Raw genomic sequence first — 22,762 nt, 5'->3', positions numbered from 1 at the left:
TCTCTGCCTGCCTCTCCGCCTACTTGTGATCTCTGTCAAATAAATAAAATCTTTAAAAGAAAAAAAAAAGAACAATTATCTTTATGATAGTCTTTTCATTCAGTTTTAGAATAGGCCATTTGAGAATCTACTTGGGATCCCAAAGGGCAAGACCCCTTTTGGACTTGCATTAACTCTAGCACTGGAAATACCACGTAAGTTTATTTGGTTACGAATGAGCTACCATGTAGTGAGCAGAGAAAGGAACACTAGCCCAAAATGTGCCTCTGGCCAGCTGTTGAATGTGGAGCATTTCTAAGCCTGTTTCCTCCCCTGTTAAATAGACACAATCTCCAGCCTGCTTGTTTCACAAGGCCAAGGAAACTCAGAGACACGGAAGTACAATGAAAGGCCTGAGTGCTACACAAAGGTGGGGGGTTATTATTAATACCAAAGGCAGGATACTGCTGACACCTTCAGTGGATAATAGGCTAAACTACTGACAAAAGAAAATCAGTGCTGGGGCGCCTGGGTAGCTCAGTCGGTTAAGTGTCTGCTTTTGGCTCAGGTCATGACCCCAGGGTCCTGGGATGGAGCCCTACATCCGGCTCCCTGCTCAGTGGGGAGTCTGTTTCTCCCTCTCCCTCTGCCTGTCACTCCCCCTGCTCATGCTCTTCCTCTGCCTGTCACTTCCCCTGCTGGTGCTCTCTCTGTGTGTCAAATAAATAAATAATCGAAAGCAAGAAAACTAGTGTTGAAATTTTGTGCTTGCCTTTTCCCAAAATAAAGAACCGCACGGTCATGTTGACAAAGATCCAGGAGAATCCCAAGAACTGCACGAGATTGTACATGAACAGGTATCCTTTCTTCAAGCTTGTAAGAGCTGAAAAGCAAAGCAAGACAGGAAACTATCACAAGCTGAGCTGCAACAGACAGGTGCGGGGACAGACCTGGTGACTCCACCCCTCTCTCCCACTGGGTGCCCTGAGCTCCCAGACATCTGGCCCAGATGTGCACCAGCCTGGGCTCCTAGGCCCAAAGAGAAAAGGGTAAGGTAAAGTTATGGACACTGCACTCTGAGGTATGTCTTTAGCAGTCTTTCCCCTCATGACCTTGAAGGGCTAAGTGTACAGATATTATAAATCCAAGGAGAAAAATTACTTCTGCCAGGGAGTGACTGATCATTGTACAAGGCATTAAAGAAGGGAGATAAAGCTACACCCTGCTCCTGCTCTTGTCATTTTCATATAATCTACAGTTCCTCCATTCCCACAATTTTTTAACATCATGTAGGTCAAACTAGCTCAAAGAAATAAAAATGTAACAAAAAAAGAATTTTGATAGTCGATCATATATGCATCCAACCAAGGATCCACTGAACACCCAGAAGCTGTGAGGTCCTGAGGGGCTCTAGTGGGATTCAAAGATGTTGGGAATTGACGTCACCCTCAATCTGAAAGCCATAACACAAGGGAGAGAGTAACAGGTGGTGTCTTGTTAAACCCTCAAGGTGAGAAAATCAGATTTGGCTGGGGAAGTGGGAAGCAGACAAGCCTGCAGGGATGACACAGCACCTGCCCTGGGCTTTGGAAGATGGGTAGAATGAGGACATAAGCAAAGAAGGAAAAGTATAGCCTGAGAAGCAGGAGGATAAGGAATGTTAATTTTGTCTGTAGCCTAAGGCTCGGGAAGACACAGCCAATTACAGAGTTAAAGAAGGAGTAAGGAGCTCAGAGTCATGACTGAGTCAAACAAGTGGGGCAAAGGAAAGGATAATTCTCAAGAGAAGAGCTATGGAGCTCGGATCTTGCTGCTCCATATTTACTCCTAGGCAACAGACATTCTGCATGTAAGCCTTGGCAGATGCTCAAATAATCACGCTAAATAGGGTGGTCAGGGGCACCTGGGTGGCTCAGTGGGTTAAACCTCTGCCTTCAGCTCGAGTCATAGTCCAGGGGTCCTGGGATCAAGCCCCACATTGTGCTCCCTGCTCAGCAGAGAGTCTGCTTCCCCCTCTTTCTGCCTGGCTCTCTGCCTACTTGTAATCTCTGTCTGCCAAATAAATAAAATCTTAAAAAAAAAAATAGGGTGGTCAATCAAAAGCAACTTAGTTCTAAGGACCCAAAAGAAGGGTTAAGCCTCTGCCTTCGGCTCAGGTCATGATCCCAGGGTCCTCGGATCAAGCCCCACATCAGGCTCCCTGCTTGGCAGGAGCCTATTTCTCCCTCTGCCCCTCCTCCTGCTCATACTCTATCAAATAAATAAACAAATAATTTTTTAAAAACCTACAAAAATGTATTAGACTTTGCCATCCTCAAGAGCTCATTTCATCAGGAAACTTCATGAATTGAGATAAAACAGTAAAAGCCTTAGATCTAACATCCTAAAAATCCTTTAAACCCTCCTCCAAAATTAACTTAAATTTCAAATAATTTTTAAGCTCAAAATTGATTTTTTTTTTTAAGAATTTATTTATTTGACAGAGAAAGATCACAAGTAGGCAGAGAGGCAGGCAGAGAGAGAGAGAGAGAGGAGGAAGCAGGCTCTCTGCCAAGCAGAGAGCCCGATGTGGGACACGATCCCAGGACCCTGAGATTATGACCTGAGCTGAAGGCAGTGGCTTAACCCACTGAGCCACCCAGGCGCCCTCAAAACTGATTTTAATCTCAAACCTTAATTCTTTGCCTCCACCTAACTTCACCCCTTCTTTGTTCTTCTAAAGGAATATTCCTCTCCATTAGTGGTTATTCAATCTTTTTCTAAAGCAATGAAACCTCCTTTTTCAAAACAAACTTTATTCAGAACCTGACATATAAAACACAGAAGCAGAACTTCTCTGGGTTGAAGAGGACGCGCTTGCTTGGCCTGTCCCTCCAAAGCATCCCTGGGAGCCATGGGACATAGTTGGACAACAGCCACTCTAAAACTTTCCCCTTCCTTCCTTCCAGTACGCCACATAAGGTCCCCTAAAACTTGCAAATATATGGACTCATGAGAAACCTTGGTTTTATTTTGCTTTTCTGCAGGCATTTTATATAGTCTTTCACAGTCCTCACCCCAGAACGGATACTCTTAGAGAGCCCGTGCCCTGCCAAGTTCATTGGCTCACCCCTCAAGGGCCTGCTACAGAGCTTCCACCCAGCAGTAAAGCAGCAAAGAGCTGCCGCATCTCATCGCTATCGCCCGGAAGACAATACACTTACAGAGCTTCTCGTTTCTCAGCGGTTGGATGGAGAGAAACAGAAACAGAGTTTCTGAGGTTCAGAACCACACTCATCTGGGAGAAAAAGACCAAGCCAGAGAAAATGTAGCCTTGGGCCTACGTGGTGTTTCCATGTGTCTAGGCAGGGCCTGCTACCACTGACACTGGGCCAGTCCAGGGGACTAAGGCTCTTTCCCTTCTCCTAGACCAGCTTTGGTGCTGTCAGATGATGTCAGGCTCCAAAGAGAAGGAAAACACTAGAAAAAATGAAGGCTTCTAATGCGGGTGTGCAGAGTAAGCCCTGGCCATTAAGGAGTCCTCAGCACCTCAAACACATCATTTTTAGCTCTCCTGCCACATCGCACCCCTCCACACCCCCATTTCTGTTGCTGGCTAACTGTAACTACCACAGCAGCAGGGGCAACTTACTTTCAGGAGAGCCTTGGCTTTCAATTCTTAGTTTATTTAGGCGTTCTTCTTCCTAGAATTTGGACAGAAGTTTTCCAAGAACACAGGTTAGAATTCCCAGATGCTTGCAAAAGTCCACATGCTGGGTAAGTGACCCGACTTCCCCAAAGCCACCACCACCAATTGTGTTCATGTGTCACTGGGGCAAATGTCCTAGCTCATGGTGCCCACAGACCTGTCCCCTCCTTGACTAGGGAGCCCCAGCACCATAGAATGCCCATCCAGTACTCAAGAGAATTCAACCAATCAGCTGGCTTCCAAACTACAACGTGGAGAGTCTCAGAGTCTTGGAGCTGGAAAAGACCTCCAGAAGATGTGTCATGGTTGTAGAAACAAAACAGAATTTTAGGGAAGGAAACAGATTGCTCTTTTTTAATTTTTTTTTTTAAGACTTCTAGAATTTTAGCATAATTTTTCCAGAAGCTAAAATCATGTCTCCAACATCAGTTAAGAACTAGCATTAGGTCAATAGAGATACAAATGCTTACATTCAGAAATATTTATAGGTAGGGGCAGGGTATGAATGGGCTAGTCTGCACACATACAGTTCCTCACTTTGTCACCTGAGAGGATCTAGAAACAATATCTAGAGCTCAGATCTTGGTTTCCACTATGACTCTCCAATAAAAAGAACAGAACTCCTTGAAGAATGGCTGAGTCTAGGGCTGGAGCAGGGAATCCACAAGATAAGCCTGCAGCAGCTTATAGTGACAGAAATTAAGGATATTTAAAAAAAAAAAAAAAAAAAGCCCCACAATGACGGAGCTTTGTCAAAAAGACAGAAGAGCCAACTGAAAGAGCTTCCAATGTCCAAAGCTAGAACAACATGAACAACAAAATAAATATGAGTAACAGAGTAATGGATTATAAACCAAACTATAAAACAAATATTCATCAGTCCATGTGGATATAAATAAATGACTAAATAAATAAATGGAAGAGAAAAGACAAATCTCCCATACAGAAGAATTCCAAATAAAGTATTTGGATGTTCCGCAGTAAGGATGGGAAGCATAACTCCCCACTCCTTAAGCATGGGCTGGACATAGTGAGTCACAGTGAAGAAAGGCAGGGGAGTTACACTGCAACAGAGAAATTGGACAAACATTCCCTCAGCCAGATTACCAAGATAAGCACCAACAGTGCTAAGTCGTCCTGACAGTGTATAACCGTGATGTGACACAGTAAGAATGAAACCTCTGTGGTTGTCCTCCCCGAAATCCCATCACCCTCTCTAAATTATAAGAAAAACATTCAACGAATCCCAGTTGAGGGACAGTCTACAAAACATAGGACCAGTACTTCTATAAAACCATGTTTCCAGGGCGGCTGGGTGGCTGAGTCGGTTAAGCATCTGCCTTCTGCTTGGGTCATGATCCCAGGGTCCCCACATCAAGCTCCCTGCTCAGAGGAGAGTCCACTTCTCCCACTCTTTCTCCCTCTGCCCCTTCCCCTGCACATGCCCTCTCACACGTGCATGTGCACTCTCTATCAAATAAATAAAATCTTAAAAACAAACAAAAAAATTGTTTCCAGGTCTTTAACTGAATTTGCAATGTTGTCTTTATTCTATCAGACCCAGATAGGTATCTGAGGTGGCCCAAATAACTTCCAAATAAGTTGTGCTTTTTTTTTTTTTTTTAAAGATTTTATTTATTTTATTTGACAGACAGAGATCACAAGTAGGCAGAGAGGCAGGCAGAGAGGAGGAAGCAGGCTCCCCGCAGAGCAGAGAGCCCGATGTGGGGCTCAATCCCAGGACCCTGAGATCATGACCCGAACCAAAGGCAGTGGCTTAACCCACCGAGCCACCCAGGCGCCCCATAAGTTGTGCTCCTTATGATTTGTCTAGACCGGGCAGTTCTTACTGACCTTGGCTCTCAGCTCCATTTCTGCATCAGACTCGTCCAGCCAGCGATCGAAGTCAGGAGCCAAAAACAATGGGCGTTTCTCCTGCTTAGTGAGTCTCTCCCACCACTGACTCACCTTCTTCTGTACTGTAATGTTTACCTGCCTCTGGGTCAGTTTGTAAACCGGCTAGAAAAAAAAGTGAGAATGTGAGAATGCCCTCTCCTTCCTGTCCCCGACTCCTTCCACTGCACCAAGCCAGGCTGGCTACACAGAGGCGCTGCAGGGCATGCTCGTTCCCCTTTCTTCTCTGTTCCTACAAGGAGTGATGCAAAGAGAACCTCCAGACCCAGGGCTGGCACAGCAAAGTACTGGTACGAACGGCACGGTCCTTCTCTGATCCTCCACTGAAGGACACAGGAGGAAATCAGGGTAAGACAGACAGATAGTTCTGGTTCCAGGTGAACCTCCTGCCAGATCTCTACCATGCCTGGCACGGCATCCAATCATTCTCAGTACATTTTCACCTTCCAAATCTCCTTCCCATGAAGACGACTGAATTTGAGCGGTCAGTAGGCCCCCGCATAGCGAGCCCTTGTTTTGGAAAGGTCTCTCCAAGGCTGGAATTTACTGGATCGGTTACAGCTCTATCACAAGGGATAGCCTAGAACAACCTCCCAGCTATGCTCAAATTCTCAGAGGCTGTTCCAGTTCATTATTCTTCTACATGGCCTCTTCCTTTGCCTCTAAAGCAAGCCCCGTGACAGGTTCTCTACCCCTTAAACCACTGCTGACTATTAAACCAACCGAAACAAATGAGCCCTCCTGCACAGAGAGATCAGTATGCTCAAGCCCCGAGAGAGAAGAGTGTAATTCCAGAACCCGAAACACACCTCCTAGTAGACTGTCTCTCTTCCTGGCATAAAAGTTTCCCTTGAGCTCTGAGAGAAAGGAAACTTCAACAATATTTCCCTCATTCTTTCTAAAGGTCGGCTGCCTCCACCTTTTCTGATTTCCACTGCCCCTGAAGCAAAGTCACATGAAAGCAAGCCCCTGGTGTGGGCCTCACCTGCCTTATGTAACTCTGCTCCCTGCCACAGACATACTCCTCTGTGCTCGCTAACACCAGAGAGTATCAGGGCTGGAAAGGCCCCTGAGGATTTCTTAGTCTAACCCTTCATTTCACAAGGAACACAAGGAAACTCACTCACAGAAGTGAAGAGAATTGTTCACGGTGCTAGCAAATGGGAGGCAGAGGCCAGATTCTTCTCGGGCTCTGACTTTCCCACTCCTCTGCAGCTAAAATCAGGACTCAGTTCCCAACAAAAAGAACTATATTCTCCTTTGGTTTTCATCCCCCCCCCCCAACCTCTATCCCCCTATTTCACTAAACCACTCATATTTATTTCCTAAAATATAAAGGGAAGTAAGAAAAGAAAGGACATACCTCTGGTTTCACAAGGTCTAAGAACTCCAAGTGAAATTCATAAACGTTGTCTCCTTTGGCACCGTGTCCCTGAGCTACAAAGAAAGAAATGTGAGTTGAAGTGAGCTGGAGGGCAAGGCCATCGAAGAGCTTGGTGCAGTTCGTTCAGAGGCATATGAACAGTAATGGGCCCTGCCCAAACCAGCGGCGGCCCATGAGCAGAACTACTCAGACAACTGGATAAGCTGAATCCCAGACAAAAGTTTATCTCTGTATGTCCTTCTGACGATCAGTTCCAGAATAATTTACTTCATCTCCCAATGTGGCCTTGATAACAACCAAGTTCAAATAATAGGCAGGAAAAAGAATACTGAAAGCAAAGCCAACGGTATCACAGAGCTATAAATTTAACTTTCACGTTTACTTTGGCACTGAATCCAGGGCAGAGACATACCAGGTAGGTATGTTAGCTTGACTGCAGCTAAGGAAAGTTGCAGGGTGCATGGAAACGCTGGACTACCTCAAAGAAAGCTATGAATCTAACACCTCCCAACCAGGGACAGAAAATGAAGAAGCTGACTTCTCCTTTAATATATCCTGAATGGAGTGAAAAAGAGAAATATATCTAATTTCCTCAGCTCGCTCCTAAGAGAGCATAAATGGATCTGGGAGAAAAGACCCTGGGTTGACCATTACGCCCTTCCCATGCCTTGACATGGCTCGTTTCCCCAAAACAAAAAGGTGCCATGCCTAGGTGCAAAGGACGGCTGGACATCCCTTCTCCTCTAACTCTCTGACTTGCCCATTATTTGGTTCCCTCCTGGGATTCTCCTTCCTCATCTGGCCACATATGGTATAGTTTGCCTAGTATCCGCTCCGGGTGGCTATTGTTCTCTAAGACCATAAATTCCTTAAGGTCGAGCAGTCAGTCCATAACCTCCAAGTGGCAAGGTACACTTCCGTCCCTTAACTGAAAAAAATCTAAGCTGCTACCACAACTGCTCTTGAAAAGCAGATACAGGGGCGCCTGGGTGGCTCAGTGGGTTAAAGCCTCTGCCTTTGGCTCAGGTCATGGTCTCAGGGTCCTGGGTCTCTGCTCAGCAGGGTCCTGGGTCCTGGGTCTCTGCTCAGCAGGGAGCCTGCTTCCTCCTTTCTCTCTCTGGCTGCCTCTCTGCCTATTTGTGATCTCTGTCTGTCAAATAAATAAATAAAATCTATTAAAAAAAAAAAAAAAAGAAAGAAAGAAAAGAAAAGCAGATACAAAAGCCAGGTTGCACGTTCATGCAAGCGTGTGAAGGTAGATGGCACCTCTAGTAAAGCAGAAATTCAACAATATCTCCTACGCTGCCCCCCCCACCCCAGTCACTTACTAATGACACTCCAAGGACCGAGAACAAAGAGAGAGTAGGGAGAATCCCACCCCACTGGGTGACAAGGAATCCAGATCTGCCCTCAGGCACAGCAGTGCATCTGCTGACAAACCAAGGAGAAAGGAGACGGCGGCAGATTCACAGAATCAAAGACTGTCAGAGCTGCAAAGGCTTCAGGTATCATCTAGAATGCCGTGTTTCTTAAACTGGCCAGTGAGCACGGCCTCAGAGAGCTGCAAAGTCTCATTAAGAAAATTTCTATTTTTTGTTTTGATTATAATATTTAAAAAAAAAAAGGAAGTGTATTCTGGATCCTCTAGATAACTACCTTATAATCAAGTACGAACACACAAGTTTAGAGGCCGTGTTTGCAGCTGTGTTCCCAGCTGCAACAGAACCAAATATCACTTAAAGTGGCCGTATTTAAATCTTCACATGTTTTCTCAAAAACTGGGGTCCATGGATCCTTAGAACATTTTCTCAGGTGTCCTAAAATTTGAGAAATACAGATTATAACCAAACGCTTTCCTTTTATAAGTCCAGAGAAGTCAGCAAGTGGTCCAAGGACAGCAGAATTAGCGCTAGAAGACAGATGTCCTGATTTCCAGCCCAGGATTCTTTCTCACTCTATCTCCTGCCTCTCCAAGAGGAAAGCAGGACTTCTAAGTCCTAGTAAGTTCTTTGACTTTCCTAATCATATGTTTATAAATGATCTAGTTTACCCCAAGAGCAGCAGAGAGGTGAGCATCAATAGAAAGTGAATAAAACAAATAGATAAAAAGAAAAAGAAACCACCACCATGCCTCTTTAGCTGTGTAGAGAGCTGACAGCATTTGCCCGGATACTGACCTTTGAAATGCAGCACATTTTCAGTGATGCTGATGGCAGGATTCTGTGAAAAGAGACCAAGGATGCGAGAAGGGCATTTTAATAGGAGAAAAATGAAATTAAAACCGGGGCTTACTTCCCTCCATCCTTCCCCCTTAGGGACTTAGCCTCCTACCTGTGCCTCCCCCAGAAAATATATTTAGTTGTTTTGCACAGCTCTGAGCTACATCTAGCTGTACCCATCTGAGATTGCAGGCATCTGTAAGAATAACCCTAAGCTGTTCTAACCGTGCAGAACAATTAGATACTGAGTCAGTCCATTCCCATAATGGCAAATGGTACAAAGGTGCTACGGGAGGTGTTTCTGAGGAGGACCCAGATCTCTACGACTCAGCCCCGGAGCTGTGGAAGCAAAGAGTCTAGTGGAACAGATGATGAGTCATTTCCTGTCAGAAGATCTCAAATAGTACAAGTAACATGCGCTCAAGACCAAAAGAGTAGTAAAAAGCAGTTAAGTGTCTTAAGTGTTAAGAGAGCAAGCACAACAAGAACAGGATGGCTGAGGAGAGGTTCACCCAAAGTGAGACCTATAAGGCCGCAGAAGGGCTGAACAATCACAAGGGATTTCACTCGAAATGAAACATGCAGTGCCCTCACCTCAGGCTCCATCCTCTCAACCCCCATCCCAACCAACCTAAAGAGATCAAAATTCTCCAGATTGTTCACTTATTCCCAGAAATTGCTACATGACTTTAAGAGCATAATTTAGAGTGTAACTACTTAGCTCTTTTTTCAATGGATGAGAAAGGACTCCTCCCCTACCCCCCAGCTCAAAGTTAATAACCAAGGAGCAGCATGTTTCCAGCACTGTGACTAATTCATTTGTTTTTCTCCTGCAGGCTCAGCTCTCTGTGCTCCAACATGCATGGAAGGAAACCAACCAATGACAGAGAGAAGATTGGAGAGGGGGTATAACAATGGGGAGAGGGGGACTGCATTCTCTAATTCACAGTCAAGAGGGTTAGGAAAAGGGAAAGAATGAATGCTGGTGGGGAGGGGAGCATTTGAGCCAAGCTTTATGTTGACAGCCTCCCTATTGGGAGAACAGACTTTAGGCTGAGATGCTCACCCAAAGGAGCTAAAATTCTAGATGATCCTCTCTGTGGCAGGAAGAGGGAGTTAGGGAACCTCAACAAAAGAGGTTACACTTCCAAGGGCATGGTTCCTCAGTAAGGGAAATAGGGCTTTGATGCAAATATTTTCATTAAAGCTAAAGTTCTAGAACGTCTTGGAGGTAAGGTTCCCAACCAGGTCACTTCTTGCCCAACTCAGTGTGTTTCCCATACTCTAAATCACTTGGAAGGAAAAAGGAATGAAATTGAATCGGTAGTCAAACTTCTGGCAGACAAAAGTCTTGGACCAGATGGCTTCACAGGTAAATTCTACTGAACATTTAAAGACGAGTTAATACCCATCTTTTTCAAACTGTTAAAAAAAAAAAAAAGTGAGGACTAGGGAATACTTCCAAACCTATTCCATTAGAACAGCATTACCCTGATACCAAAACCAGACAGACACTACAAATGAACAAACAAACCAAAAAACCCGATCCCCACCCCCCCCGCACAAAAAAACACAGACCAATATCGCTAATGAACACAGAACCAAAAATCAAAGAATCAAAATATTAGTGAACTGCTGGGGTAGCTCAGTTAAGCACCCGCCTTCAGCTCAGGCATGGTCCTGAGGTCCCAGGATAGAGCCCCAAATCACATCAGGCTCCCTGTTCAGCAGGAAGCCTGCCTGCATCTTCCACTCCCTCTGCCCCTCCCCGGGGCTGTGCACCGTCTCTCAAAACTTTAGAAAAAATATTAGCGGGAAAAAAAAAAAAGAAAAAAGAAAAAAGAAAAAATATTAGCGAACTGAATTCAACAATACATTAAAGGATCACACACCATAATCAAGTGAGATTATTCCAGGGATGCAAAGACCATTCAGTATTTGTAAATCAATCAACATGATACACCACATTAACAAAATGAAGGATAAGGTCATATGATCGTCTCAATAGATAAGAAAAAGCATCTGACAAACTTTATCCAATGAGAAGCTCAGTGGTAAAATGTATCATCACTTACGATAAAACCTCTCAACAAAGTGTGTGTAGAGAATACACCTCAGCATAATAAAGGCCATATAAGACAAAATCCCAGCCAACATCATATATACACAATGGCAAAAGGCTGAAAGCTTTTCTTCTAAAATCAGGAACACAAGGATGTCCTATCTCTTCACTTTTATTTAACGTAGCACTGTTAATTCTAGCTACAGCCATCAGACAAAAACACAAAAACAAAAGGTACCCAAATTGGTAAAAAAAAAAAAAGAAGAAGAAGAAGAAGAAGAAGAAGAAGTAGAATTATCACTATTTGTAAATGGCATGAAAGTATATTCAGAAAGCCATAAAGACTCCACCAAAAAACTACTAGAATAAACGAATTCCATAAAGTTGCAGGATACAAAATCAATATACAGAGATCAGTACTTCTATACACTAACAATGAATTATTAGAAAGAGAAATTAAGAAAACAATCTCATTTACAATTGAATCAGGAAGAATAAAATAAGCTAGGAATAAATTTAACCAAGGAGGTTAAATTTGTACTCTGAAAACTACAACACACTGAGGAAAGAAACTGAAGAAGACGTAAATAAATGGAAAGATATATTCCATGCTCACGGATTGGAAGAATAGTGTTAAAACGTCCACACTATCCAAAGCAATCTACAGACTAAATGCTATCTCTATCAAAAATATCAATGGTATCGGGGCACCTGGGTGGCTCAGTGGGTTAAAGCCTGTGCCTTCGGCTCAGGTCATGATCCCAGGGTCCTGGGATCGAGCCCCGCATCAGGCTCTCTGCTCAGCAGGGAGCCTGCTTCCTCTTCTCTCTCTCTGCCTGCTTCTCTGCCTACTTGTGATCTCTGTCAAATAAATAAATAAAATCTTTAAACTATATATACATATATCAATGGTATCTTTCACAGAATTGGAATAAATAACCCTAAAATTTATACAGAGCAACAAAAAGACCCCAATAGCTAATCCGATTCTGAGAAAGAACAAAGCCGGAGACATCATGCTCCCTGATTTCAAAGCTATAGTGTATGTGTGTGTATAGATAGACATATATATATTATACTACACAGCTATAGTAACCAAAACAGTATAGTACTTGCACAAAGACAGAAACACACATCAATGAAACAGAACAGAGCCCAAAAATAAAGCCACATTTCCATGGTCAATTAATCTATGGCAAAGGAGGCAAGAACATGCAATGAGGAAAGGACAGTCTCTTCAATCAATAGTGCTGGGAAAATTGGACGACCTTCTTAAACCATATACAGAAATAAACACAAAATGAATTAAAGACTTAAACATAAGACCTGAAACAATAAAACTCCTTAAAGAAAACATAGGGGGCGCCTGGGTGACTCAGTGGGTTAAGCCTCTGCCTTTGGCTCGGGTTATGATCTCAGGGTCCTGAGATGGAGCCCCACATGGGGCTCTCTGCTGAGCGGGGAGCCTGCTTCCCCTTCTCTCTCTGCCTGCTTCTTCTCTGCTTCCTTGTGTCTCTCTGTCCAATAAATAAATAAAATCTTTATTTTTTTTAAAGATTTTATTTTTTTTATTGGACAGAGAGAGAGATCACAAGTAGGCAGAGAGGCAGGCAGAGAGAGGAGGAAGCGGGCTCCCTGCTGAGCAGAGAGCCTGAGGTGGGGCTCGATCCCAGCACCATGGGATCATGACCTTAGCCAAAGGCACAGACTTAACCCACTGAGCCACCCAGGCGCCCCATAATCTTTAAAAAAAAAAAAAAGAAAGAAAGAAAACATAGTCAGTATACTCCCAGATATTGGTCTTTGAAATATCTTTTCAGGCAGCGCCTGGGAGGCACAGTCAGTTCAGTGTCTAACTCCTGATTTCAGCTCAGGTCATGCATGATCTCAGGGTTGTGAGATCAAGCCCCACATTGGGCTCTGTGCTCAACGCAATCTGCTTCAGATGCTCTCTCTGACCCTCCCCACTGCGCGCGCGCGGGCACGCTCTCTCTCTCTCTCTCTCTCTAAAATAAATAAATAAATCTTCTAAAAAAGGAAAGGAAATATTTTTTTTGCATCCTACTCTTCAGGCAGGGACAACAAAAGTAAAAACTAACAAATAGGACTACATCAAACTGAAAAGCTTTTTGCACAGTGAAGCAAACCATTAACAAAACAAAAACGCAACTCACTGAATGGGAGAAGACATTTGTAAGTGATAGGTACCATAAGGGATTAATATCCAAAATATATCAAGAACTCCTCTACAACTCAACAACAACAACAACAAAAATCCAATTAAAAAATGGGCCCAGGATCTGAATACACATTTTTTCAAAGACATCCAGATGGCCAATAGACACATGAAAAGATGCTCAACATCACTCATCATCAGGGAAATGCAAATCAAAGCCACCGTATCACCTCACACCTGTCAGAATAGCTATTATCCAAAAGGAAAAAAAAAAAAAGCTTGGTGAGGACGAGAAGGAAAGGGAGCCCTCGTGCACTGCTGGTGGGAATGTAAATTAGTACAGCCACTATGGAAAACAGGATGGAGGTTGCTCAAAATATTAAAAATAGGGGTGCCTGGGTGGCTCAGTGGGTTAAAGCCTCTGCCTCCGGCTCAGATCATGATCTCCAGGTCCGACAGAGCCCAGCATCGGGCTCTCTGCTCAGCAGGGAGCCTGCTTCCCCCTCTTTCCCTGCCTGCCTCTCTGCCTACTTGTGATCTCTGTGTTCGATAAATTTTTTTAAATCTTTTAAAAAAATTAAAAATAGAACTACCATACAATCCAGCAATTCTACATCTGGGTATTTATTCCAAAGAAAATGAAAACACCAATTTGAAAAGACATACACATCCCTATGTTCACAGCAGTAATATTTACAACATCCAAGATACGTAAGCAATGTAACTGGCCATCCACGGATGAGTGGGTAAAGCTGTGGCATAGACACACAATGGAATACCGGCCATCAAAAAGAATGAAATCTTGCCATTCATGACGACATGACTGGACCTAGAGGCTACTATGCTAAGTGAAATGAGTCAGACAGAAAAGGACAGATACTGTAGGATTTCACTTCTAAGTGGAATCTAAAGAGCAAAACAAGAACACAAAACAGAAACAGGCTCAAAAAGTACAGAGAACAAGCTGGTGGTTGCCAGAGAGGAGGGGGGAAGGCGATGAGTGAAACAGGTAAAGAAGATTAAGAAGTAAAACTTCCACTTATCAAATGAGTAAGTCACAGGAACATAAAGTACAGTAAAGAGAATCTAGTCACTAATATTCTAATAACCTCATATGGTGACTAGACTCTGGCAGTGATCATTTCATAATGTACACAGATGTCAAATCACTATTCTGTACACTCAACACTAATACGCCAGCTATAATTTTTTTAAAAAAAGAATATAAATTTCCTGCCAACCCCTACTTTAGTTGCATCTCTCAAGCTTTGAATGTAGTATTTTCATTATTATTCAGTCTAACATATTTCCTAATATTATCATTTCTTTGACACATGGGTTACTGAGAAGTATTTAATTTCCAAACACATGAGATTTTCTAGTTATCTTGTTATTAACTTCCACCTAAACTGCACTGTGATCGGTGGGTATTCTCTGTATGATTTTAATCCTTTCAAATTTGTGGAGACTTGCATTCAGAAGCAGTATGAATTGTATAAATGTTCGAGTGAACTTGAATGTGTATTCTGGAATTTACATGCAGGATTCTATATATGTCTACTGGATTCACTGTTAACTATTTGGTCACATAATCCGTATCTTTGCTGAATTTTATCTTGTTATTCTATCAATTACTGAGAAATCACACTATTGTCAACTTGTCTGCCTCTCCTATTTCTGTTACTTTATGCAGTACTGAGGCCGTGTTAGTTACATATAACTTTAATACTGTTTTACCTTCCTGATGAATTCAAACCTCTATCATTATGAACTGACCTTTCTGTCTCTAAAAATACATCTTGGTCTAAAACTCTTACCCGGTATCAGCGTAGCTAGATCACAGGGATCCCCACTGCCTTCTGACAGGCACCTAAGAGCTGGGTGTCTTAAAAATAATGACACCAGTTATTGTATATAATAATGACCCACTCTACCAGTTGAGACCATTTTTTTTTTAAAGATTTTATTTATTTATTTGACAGAGAGAGATCACAAGTAGGCAGAGAGGCAGGCAGAGAGAGAGGAGGAAGCAGGCTCCCTGCTGAGCAGAGAGCCCGATGTGGGACTTGATCCCAGGACCCTCAGATCATGACCTGAGCCGAAGGCAGCGGCTTAACCCACTGAGCCACCCAGGCGCCCCAGTTGAGACCATTTTAAACTAAATTCATGACCTGAGGATTTTTAGATCTTCAAAATTGTGTACATTTGGGCTACATAATCTTTTAAAAGCCAACCAATGATTTTAACTCCTCAAGGACCGTTTCCTCTACTTTGCTCAGTGTTAAGTCCTCTGAAGATGGGGAGCTGGGATGGATTTACTTTTAGTTCATCCTTAGCCAAAGAGTATGGACCTCTGAAGTAGTTTACAGGGAGAAGGGTTTCCTATTACATATTGAATTTTTGGTGGGCTTTGGCCTTACTTTGTCCCCTGGACTCTGTTGGGCTGTCAAAGCCAAATTTCAAGTTCACTCAGCTGAGCTAATGTTTTTAAGGCAAAAGCAGTTTCACTGTTCAGCTTTATCAGAGTTTCCCCTATAATTTCTAATGATGATTTTAATGATGATTTCTAATGACGATTTTAAGATTTTTACTGAACATTTTTAGTTGTTTATAGAATCTGCATAACCTAGCCAATCTTTCATTAGAGGAATTGTTCCTTTGCTTATAAAAGAGAAATGAATAGGGAAAAGGGGGAAAAGTGACTCTGAAGTTGGATGGACCTGGGTTCAAATCCTAGTTATACCACTTTTTATTTTTATTTTTATTTTAAAGATCTTATTTATTTGACAGAGAAAGATCAGAAGTAGGCAGAGGAGCAGGCAGAGAGAGAAGGGGAAGCAGGCTCCCCGAGGAGCAGAGAGCCCGATGTGGGGCTCAATCCCAGAACCCTGAGATCATGACCCGAGCCGAAGGCAGAGGCTTAATCCACTGAGCCACCCAGGTGCCCCCATTTTTTATTTTTATCATTCACTTTCAAATCCACAATGGTCATTTTTTAATTTTTTTTTTTTAAGATCTTATTTTATTTATTTGACAGAGCACAAGCAGGCAGAGCAGCAGGCAGAAGGAAAGAAGCAGGCTCCCCGCCAAGCACGGAGCCCAATACAGAACTCGTTTACAGGACCCTGGGATCACGACCTGAGCCAAAGGCAGCCGCCCAACCGAGTCACCCAGGCGCCCAACAACTGTCGTTATTTTTAAGACAACAGTAACACCACTCATTTCACAATATTGTTGTAAGAACTGAATTATAATAATGTGTAGAGAATCTGTTAACTACTAAGGACTTAGATTCTCACTGCTTTTCTTTCTCTGCCTTAGAATGCCCATTCTAAGTTTCCATACCTGTTGAATACTATTCACCTCCCAAAGTCCAGACCAAATATTTATTCCTCTTCCCTCCTGCTCACCTCCAACATAAAAATTAATAGTTTCTTTAGTGCTTTGTCTTCACCTGTATTATAATACTTACCACACTGTTCTCCAATCATTGTTTATTGGTTTATCTGCCCCTCTAGACTTGAGTTCCTTGATGGCAGGGGCTGTGTCTTACTCATCTCTGAATCCCTAGTGTCTCATTAACTCTTGAGTGAATTGAAATTAATTCATCCCATTTTCACAATTTCTGACAAAACTACAGAGGTCAGTGAACTATATGCTACCTAAGCCTTTAGACATTTAGAGTTCATCTAAATCACTAGTATTTAGTTTTGCACATGTGTGTGATTAATACAAGCACAAAAAACAGTTATATGGCAATCTTGAGGCTGCTGTCTTTATAAAGGACTGCTCTCAAGATCAGCCCTTGGCTGGCATTAGGAAATCTGGCTTTCCTCCATCCCCTAACAGATGGTTCACCATGCCTAAAATGTGATTAGTGGTGAACACCAACTCTCCTTCTGGGAGTCTAGAATTTGGGTACACGGGTGCTGACTCTCTAATGGGCTTCCCTGGGCAGAAACATTGCACATAAGTTACTGCAGTTTTCATTGCTGGAAAAAAAGAGCAACTCAAGTGTATACCTTCACAGGAAGGAGAGAGGATGAGGAGCCCTGTGCATGGAATTTCTCTACACTCCACCTGTGTTTTTTTAATCCTTTGCTCATCCTGTCATATATCCTTTCGTTGTAATAAATCTTAGCCAGAACAACTACATGCTGAATCCCACGAAGTCTTCTAGTGAATCATCAAACACAAAGGTGGGTGCACGGCATCTCCCCCAGAACAGTGTCTCAACCCAATATTTTATTGTGAAAAATTTTAATTCACTTTAAAAATTGAGGAAAAATTAGTATAATGAATACTCACATGGCATTCATCAGCTGATTATATTTAATCACACTTGCTTTTTATTTTATTTTTTTTTATTTTTTAAAGATTTTATTTATTTATTTGACAGAGAGAAATCACAAGTAGATGGAGAGGCAGGCAGAGAGAGAGAGAGAGAGAGGGAAGCAGGCTCCCTGCTGAGCAGAGAGCCCGATGCGGGACTCGATCCCAGGACCCCGAGATCATGACCTGAGCCGAAGGCAGCGGCTTAACCCACTGAGCCACCCAGGCGCCCACACTTGCTTTTTATACACACGACTTTTCTCAGTCATTTCACAATTAGTTGCAGATAGTTCACCTCTAAACCTTTCAGCATGCTGCTTTTAAATAAGGACATTCTCTTACATAATTACAATTTTCTCACACCTAGGAACAAAAATTCTATATCCTTTAATAAACAGTTTCTATTTAAACAATGGCCTGAAAAATGTTTACTTGTTTCAGTTATCTACTGTAATGCAAAACTTGGTGGCTTAAAACCACTATGAAAAAACACAAAAACACTATTTTATTATCTGACACTAAACTATGCTCAGCTGCACAGTTAGGCTCCACCGGACGGTGGCTACGGCTGTTGAATACTGGATGGGAACATCCCAGATGGTCACTCACATGGCTCAGAGTTGACACTGATTGTCATTTGGGAGTTCACGTGGGACTGTTGACCAGCGTACCCATACGTGTGACCTCTCTATGTGATCTAGGTTTATCACAGTTGGGCTGCTGAGTTCTGGGAGGGAACATCTCAACAAGTGTTCTAAAACAGAAGCACAAGCTGGCAGTCCTCCTAAAAAGGTTAAGCCTGGGAATGGCCACAGTATCATTCTGCAGCATTCTATAAATTGCCACAGGACCTGCCCAGATTCAAAGAAAGAATAAAGAGAGACCATTTCTCCATCGAGCTCTTGATATGGCTACTTTTAAACCATTACTATGGGGCACCTGGGTGGCTCAGTCAGTTAAGCGTTTTCCTTGGGCTTAGACCATGATCTCAGGGTCCTGGGATGAAGTCCTACATCCAGCTCCCTGTTCAGGCAGGAGCCTACTTCTCCCTCTTCCTCTGTCATTCCCCCTGTCCCCCTGCTTGTGCTCTCTTGTTCTCTGTCAAATAAATAAATACAGTCTTTAAAAAATTAAATTAGGGGTGCCTGGGTGGCTCAGTGGGTTAAAGCCTCTGCCTTCGGCTCAGGTCATGATCCCAGGGTCCTGGGATTGAGCCCAGCTTCGGGCTCTCTGCTCAGCAGGGAGCCTGCTTCCTCCTCTCTCTCTCTCTGTCTGCCTCTCTGCCTGCTTGAGATCTCTGTCAAATAAATAAATAAATAATCTTTTTAAAAATTTTTAAATTAAATTAAATTAAATAAACCACTCCTGCATTTACATTTAAAACACACACACACACACACAAATCCAGAAACCAATCAATTTTCATACATTACATTTGACTGTTCTGTCTATCTTAACCCAATATAGACTTCTACTTTTATTATTTTTAATCCATGCCAGTTGTCTTAGACAATGTATCACGTTATGGATTTGTCTGGACGTTCCTTCTTATTAATCATTTTTGACAAGAATATCTCATAGGTGACATAGGTACTTTTTTTTTCTTTTTATATGAGTAGTTCTTAAGGCATTGTAGGAGAAGGCGCATACCATCAGAGGGGTGATACTAACCTTGATCATTTAATTGATAGGGATTGCCAAACTCTCTACTTTAAAAGTACTTTTTCTTTTGTAATTAGTAAGTAATTTACTCTTTCCTCCAATGGAACGGTCATCCACTGTTAATCCTTGCCTGATTTGGAGACCTCACAGTGATGATTTTCTAATTCAATCATTCCATCTTCATTTTTAGCTGGCATTCTTCTGTAAGAAAGAGTTTTTCCCTTTCTCTCTTCCCTCTTCATTTTTTAAATTGAAATTTTTAATAAGGTAATTGTAAATCCACATGCAGTTATAAGAAATAACACCAAGAGATCCCCTGTACTCTTTGCCCAGTCACTCCCAAAGACAGTATTTTACATAACTATAGCATAATATCACAGTCAGGATACTGACATTGATATGACCCACTTATCTTATTCATAGTTTCCCAGTTTGACTTGTATTCATTTGTGAATATGTGTAAGTACTATACAATTTTATTACAAGTGTAGGTTTGTCCATCACAGTCAAGATACTGAACTGTTCCAGATCCCTAGTGCTGCCCTTTTGGAACCACACCCACCTCCCGCCCCTTCCCCTAGGCCTCCCCACCCCCACCCCCCACCTCCATCTTCCTTTCGTTTTGAGTATCACTCTGGACTGATGGTTCTTCTTTTTTAGTTCCCTCTGTCGAAGTCTACTACTATTCTTGTTCCTTTTGCTGTTCAAACGATCACAAATTTGGCCAGTGGAAATCCTTTCAAACTAGCTCCTGTGTGATTCTGACATGACTTTATGGCTTTTGAGGATGTACTTTCTCTAGCATAGACCTGGAATAATCAGCCGTTTCTTCAAAGAGCTTTGAATGGTAACTTAGAAAACATGATCTGGGGGCACCTGGCTGGCTCAGTCAGTAGAGTATCTGAGTTTAATAAGTCCCATGTTGGGCATAGAGCCTACTTTAAAAAAAAAGAAAGAAAGAAAGAAAGAAAAGAAAAAACATGATCTGGCACATTGAGGTACATTCAATGCTCATTTTTAGCATCTAGCTAGGAATTTTAAAAGTCATGTTGTCATATGTTTAAATTTCCAATTCAAATTTACTATTACAGAGCTTCTCATCTTCTGTTATTCAATATTTTTACCGTTTTTCTTACACCGAAAACCTTGGTTCCTAATAGCATTAACACATTTACTTATTTGATCCTCAAAAGCTTTCGGAATTATATCAGTATTCTTACTGACAATAAACCTACTGAGTGAAGTATGTTTTTTTTTATTCTTAGAATGCATTTTACTAAAGAACCAAAGTACTGTGTTCGAAGTTAGTTTTATTAACTTATTTATCTGGATGGTTATGTTATCAACTTGATATACAGTTACGTCCTTTTGATTCTGTTTATAATGAATTTCAAGATTTGCCATTGTATTCTTTTATTTTTGAATTATGTAAAATGCTCACATGGGTGAAAAGTCAAACTGTAGAAACAGATCTTCAGAAGTCCTACCTCAAACCCACGTCCCTCCACAACATTTCCTACTCACTACCCACAGGTAAGCATTTCAAGAGCTTCTGTTTTATCCTTCCTCCGTACATGTGCACACACGTCTTCCAAAAACTAAGTAAATATACCCAGATAGCCTTATATCCCTTCCTTCCTATATTAAATGTAGAATATAATACACATTCTCACACACCTTGTTGTTTTCACCTAGATCAGTCCTCATCATTTCATAGAGATCTCACTCCTTCTTTTTCCAGCTGCATTATACTCTGGGTGTACATACTAATTCAAATCCCCTGCAATCTACCTTATTTGGATCCAAATTCTACTTACACTTAACAAAACAGGGTAAGGGGTATCTGGGTAGCTCAGTCAGTTAAGCAACCCACTTGCAATTTCGGCTCAGTTTGCGATCTCAGGGTCATGAGGTCGAGCCCTGAGTGGGGCTCTGTGCATAGCAGGGAATGTGCTTGGGATTCTCTCTCTCTTTTTCCCTTTGACCTTCCCCACCTCCCCTCAAAAATAAATAAGTAAATAAATCTTAAAAAAAAAAACAAAAAAACCAGAGCTCAAGGCCTACATCCTTTAGAAAGAAAGCCTTCCCCTCTTCTCTGGACTCCAAGAACACTGCACCACTGATGACTCTGCTCAGCCTCTCCCCCCACCAAAAGGGAGCTTCTTTTTTTTTTTTTTTTTTTTTAAGAAGAAGGTGATCTTTTTTTTTTTTTTTAAGATTTTATTTATTTATTTGACAGAGATCACAAGTAGGCAGAGAGGCAGGTAGAGAGAAGAGGAAGCAGGCTCCCCAGGACCCTGAGCCGAAGGCAGAGGCTTTAATCCACTGAACCACCCAGGCACCCTAAGAGGGAGATTCTTTAAAAGTTACCTATAATCAGGGTGCCTGGGGTGTTTATATGCAACTAATGAAATCACTGAACTCTACCTCTGGAATGAGTAATATACTATATGTTAATTAACTGAATTTAAATAAATTTAATTTAACTTTAAAACAAAAAGCTGTTTCTGGTGGTCTTTGGTGAGGTTGGGGTGGGCGGATTGTATAAAATGTCCCATTGCTGAACAATCTCAACAATAGTTGGTAGTGTTAGACTTTTCATTTTTCCCAACCTAATATAAGAAATATTATCAATTTCTAACAAATACTATCCCTTTAATTTACATGTCCCTGATTACGACTGAGATCAAGCATCTTTTTAGGTTTACTGGTCATTCTTGTTTCCTTTTACTCTGAATTGCTTATATCTTCTGCCCCTTTTTCTAACAAGTAATATGTCTTTTTCTTATTGATTTGTAGGTGGTCTTTTACATATTTCAGATGTTAATTACCTGTCGGTGATACGTGCTGTAGATATCTTTTTCAAGCTTGTCTTAAATTAATCTTCAGGAGTTATGTTTCATGTGTCTTATTTAACACATTATTCCCTGTTCCAAAATCATGAAGATGGTCTCTGATATTTTCTTTTAGTAGTTTTGCTTTATGCATTCTGGTCATTAGCCCCCCTGGAACTGACTTTTGTGACGAGATCTTATATAATCTTTTTGCTATCTGGATTACCACCTGTCCCCAAACAATTTCCCAAATGGTTCATCTTTTCCCCAGTTAATATGTAAAGCCACCTCTGCTGTACAATAAGTTTTCATATATGGATAACTCTGCTTAATAGACTCTACCCTATTCTACTGCCCTTTGTGCTTCTCTCTCTTTTAAGGTTTAGTATCACAATAATAATCCTTTCATTTGAATAGCAAACTAGAATTTACAAAGCACTTTCAAATCCATTGTCCAATTCAGACCTCAAAACAATCCTGTGAATTCGGTGCATTCACATTTATCTGGATGA

At 41.9% G+C, this 22,762-nt stretch overlaps 1 protein-coding gene across 1 annotated transcript in view; it reads right to left on the bottom strand.

Annotated features, from left to right (window-relative positions):
* The window catches only part of HACD3 (3-hydroxyacyl-CoA dehydratase 3), a 40,254-nt gene that overhangs the window by 13,753 nt on the left and 3,739 nt on the right, over positions 1-22,762 (bottom strand). Inside the window, exons 2-6 of the mRNA XM_032342933.1 lie at positions 9,143-9,185; positions 6,945-7,018; positions 5,522-5,686; positions 3,611-3,662; positions 752-862 (exon numbers count right to left, since the gene is read on the bottom strand). Of these exons, the coding sequence (XP_032198824.1) occupies positions 752-862; positions 3,611-3,662; positions 5,522-5,686; positions 6,945-7,018; positions 9,143-9,185 (445 nt within the window). The remainder of the gene's footprint in view (positions 1-751; positions 863-3,610; positions 3,663-5,521; positions 5,687-6,944; positions 7,019-9,142; positions 9,186-22,762) is intronic.

The sequence above is a fragment of the Mustela erminea genome, chromosome 5 (assembly GCF_009829155.1).
Source record: "Mustela erminea isolate mMusErm1 chromosome 5, mMusErm1.Pri, whole genome shotgun sequence".
In the NCBI taxonomy this organism is placed as follows: domain Eukaryota; kingdom Metazoa; phylum Chordata; class Mammalia; order Carnivora; family Mustelidae; genus Mustela; species Mustela erminea.
The sequence above is the reverse complement of the archived record's forward strand: the minus strand, read 5'-3'. Positions and strand labels throughout refer to the sequence as shown.